General features: G+C 43.0%; 1 protein-coding gene across 1 annotated transcript; it reads left to right on the forward strand.

Moving 5' to 3' along the window:
• Nucleotides 1-1192: 1192 nt before the first annotated feature.
• gtpbp6 (GTP binding protein 6 (putative)) lies at nucleotides 1193-2112 on the forward strand (the record flags this gene model as incomplete). The annotated part of the gene is made up of 2 exons (XM_010780215.1): nucleotides 1193-1388; nucleotides 1904-2112. Coding segments are annotated over exons 1-2 (405 nt in total), but the record flags the coding sequence as incomplete, so codon positions are not given.
• Nucleotides 2113-2377: the final 265 nt, after the last annotated feature.

Here is a 2377-nt window from a genome sequence, read left to right on the forward strand (position 1 = left end):
TTTTTCTAATTTTGTACGGAAGATTTAAACTTTAACGGACATGTTGACCGGCGGAACATTTTTTGTAACAGAAACTCTGCTGCACGGTTCCCTCGTCCCTTGGAAGAGGCGGAGAGGTGGGTGTTTTTCATCTGCTGGTGGACTACCTGAGAGATATACAGCAGGAGAACACGTCGTCCACCACGGAGAATAAACAGCATGGCAACCATGCTCCGGGGTCTTCTTCGCTGCTTTTGGTGTATTTTGTTGCGGCAGCAGCGCCACTTACAGGCCTGGCATATGTACTACAGCGTTTCCAGCATTTCCAGCGGTCAAGTGTGAAAGGACACATTAATGAATCAAATGCGTGTGAACGGAAGACTTTTTTGCGCTTGCGTATGCGTTTTACCGTATGCGTCCTCATGGGGCCGGGGTCTAAGCCAAACTATATCCGGTCACAGAGATCTGCTATTTTTAAAGTAAAGTCAACACATATAGACCCTAAATATAGTCTATATTAAGAACGAGAAAAGTCTTAACATATATATCCTTTTTTGTAAACATATGACAAATGTTTGAGGGTGATGACGTCAGAGCATCGTCCTATGTGCCAGGGCTTAGCCCCGGACAGCCCCAGCCCAATTTAACCCCTGGGTATTTGTGAGGGAGCTCCTATATGGCATTACCCCGCTGAAGCTCACCAAAGTTTAATATATTTCATAGTTCAAAGTTTTGTCAATTGTTTTGTTTATTGGTCAAATACTGGTTTCTGAGGAGTTTTACTGGAATGAAAGAGCACAGAGTACAGAAGCCAAAAAGCAGCATACTGCATTAAACCTGACCTTCACAGAGAGGTTGAAGTTCATGTGGAAAGGAGGCTTCAGTGGTCTGTCTGCACTCTGTTTAGTTTTGCTATCTTACAATCAATATAGTAAATGTGAGGCAAAGTGTGTTGCTAATGTAACCGGTTAGAACTCAAAGTTGCGATGAGGTCTTAAAATGTATGGAAAGGGTCTTAAAAAAGGTCTTAAAAGGTATTACATTTGACTTCAGGATTCCTGCATATACCTCACACACACACACACACACACACACACACGCTCACACTAACGCTCACACTAACGCTCACACTAACACTCACACACACATCAACACACACACATCAACACAAACACATACTCACACACACACACACACACACACACACGTCTGGATGTTAGTGATGAACTCTGGGACGTCCCCCCCTGCAGGAGAGACTCTGATGGAGGTGCAGCAGCGTCTGCTGAAGGAGAGAGAGATGAAGATCCGATTGGCTCTGGAGAAACTCCGCAGGAAGAGGAAGCTGCTGCGCTCTCAGCGGAAACACAAAGAGTTCCCCGTCGTCTCCGTGCTCGGATACACCAACTGTGGTGAGAGGATGTACAAAGGCAGGCTCTGTTTGGGAATACACTACAGTGTACAGAATACAGGAGAAATATGGACGCAGGGAAACAGCTAAATAAATAAACATCTGACAACACAGGTTCTCAAATATCGGTTAAACGCAATGACATAATTAGAATTATTACTCACTAGAATAAATATAATTATTGCACTTGAATGACAGTTTTTAATGCTCTAAAATAAACTGCATTAATTCCACAAAAATAAATATAATAATTTCTATAGACTAAATCTAATCAATGCACTAGAATACATATAATAATGTTATTTAAGGCACAAGGAAAAAACTATATTTATAGCACATACATTGATTATGTATTATTGATTCACTAGAAAAAATAATAATTATCAGAATACATGTAAATAATGTACTTAAATTAATACATGTAATTAATCTTGTAAAATAAATGTAGTTATTGCACTAGTGTTTGTGTTGAAAAGTGCAATATAAATACACGTTTTCCCTCCATGGTGTGTGCAGGAAAGACGACCCTGATCAAGGCTCTGACGGGGGACGGGGGTATGCAGCCCAGAGACCAGCTGTTCGCCACGCTGGACGTGACGGTGCACGGCGGCCTGCTGCCCTGCAGGATGCCCGTCCTCTACGTGGACACCATCGGCTTCCTGTCGCAGCTGCCCCACCTGCTCATCGACTCCTTCTCCGCCACGCTGGACGACATCAAGCACTCGGTGAGAGTCCGCTGCACCCAGCCAGGGGTCAGAGGAGCAGAAGCAGTTTGATTTATTTAATTTTAAAGGTCACCTATTATGCAAAATCCACTTGTTCATGTCTCTTCTACATCAACATGTGTCCCCTCTTCTTCATGTCTCTTCTACATCAACATGTGTCCCCTCTTCTTCATGTCTCCTCTACATCAACATGTGTCCCCTCTTCTTCATGTCTCTTCTACATCAACATGTGTCCCCTCTTCTTCATGTCTCTTCTACATCAACA

The sequence above is a fragment of the Notothenia coriiceps genome, unplaced genomic scaffold, assembly GCF_000735185.1.
Source record: "Notothenia coriiceps isolate Sejong01 unplaced genomic scaffold, NC01 NC01_scaffold00021489, whole genome shotgun sequence".
In the NCBI taxonomy this organism is placed as follows: Eukaryota; Metazoa; Chordata; class Actinopteri; order Perciformes; family Nototheniidae; genus Notothenia; species Notothenia coriiceps.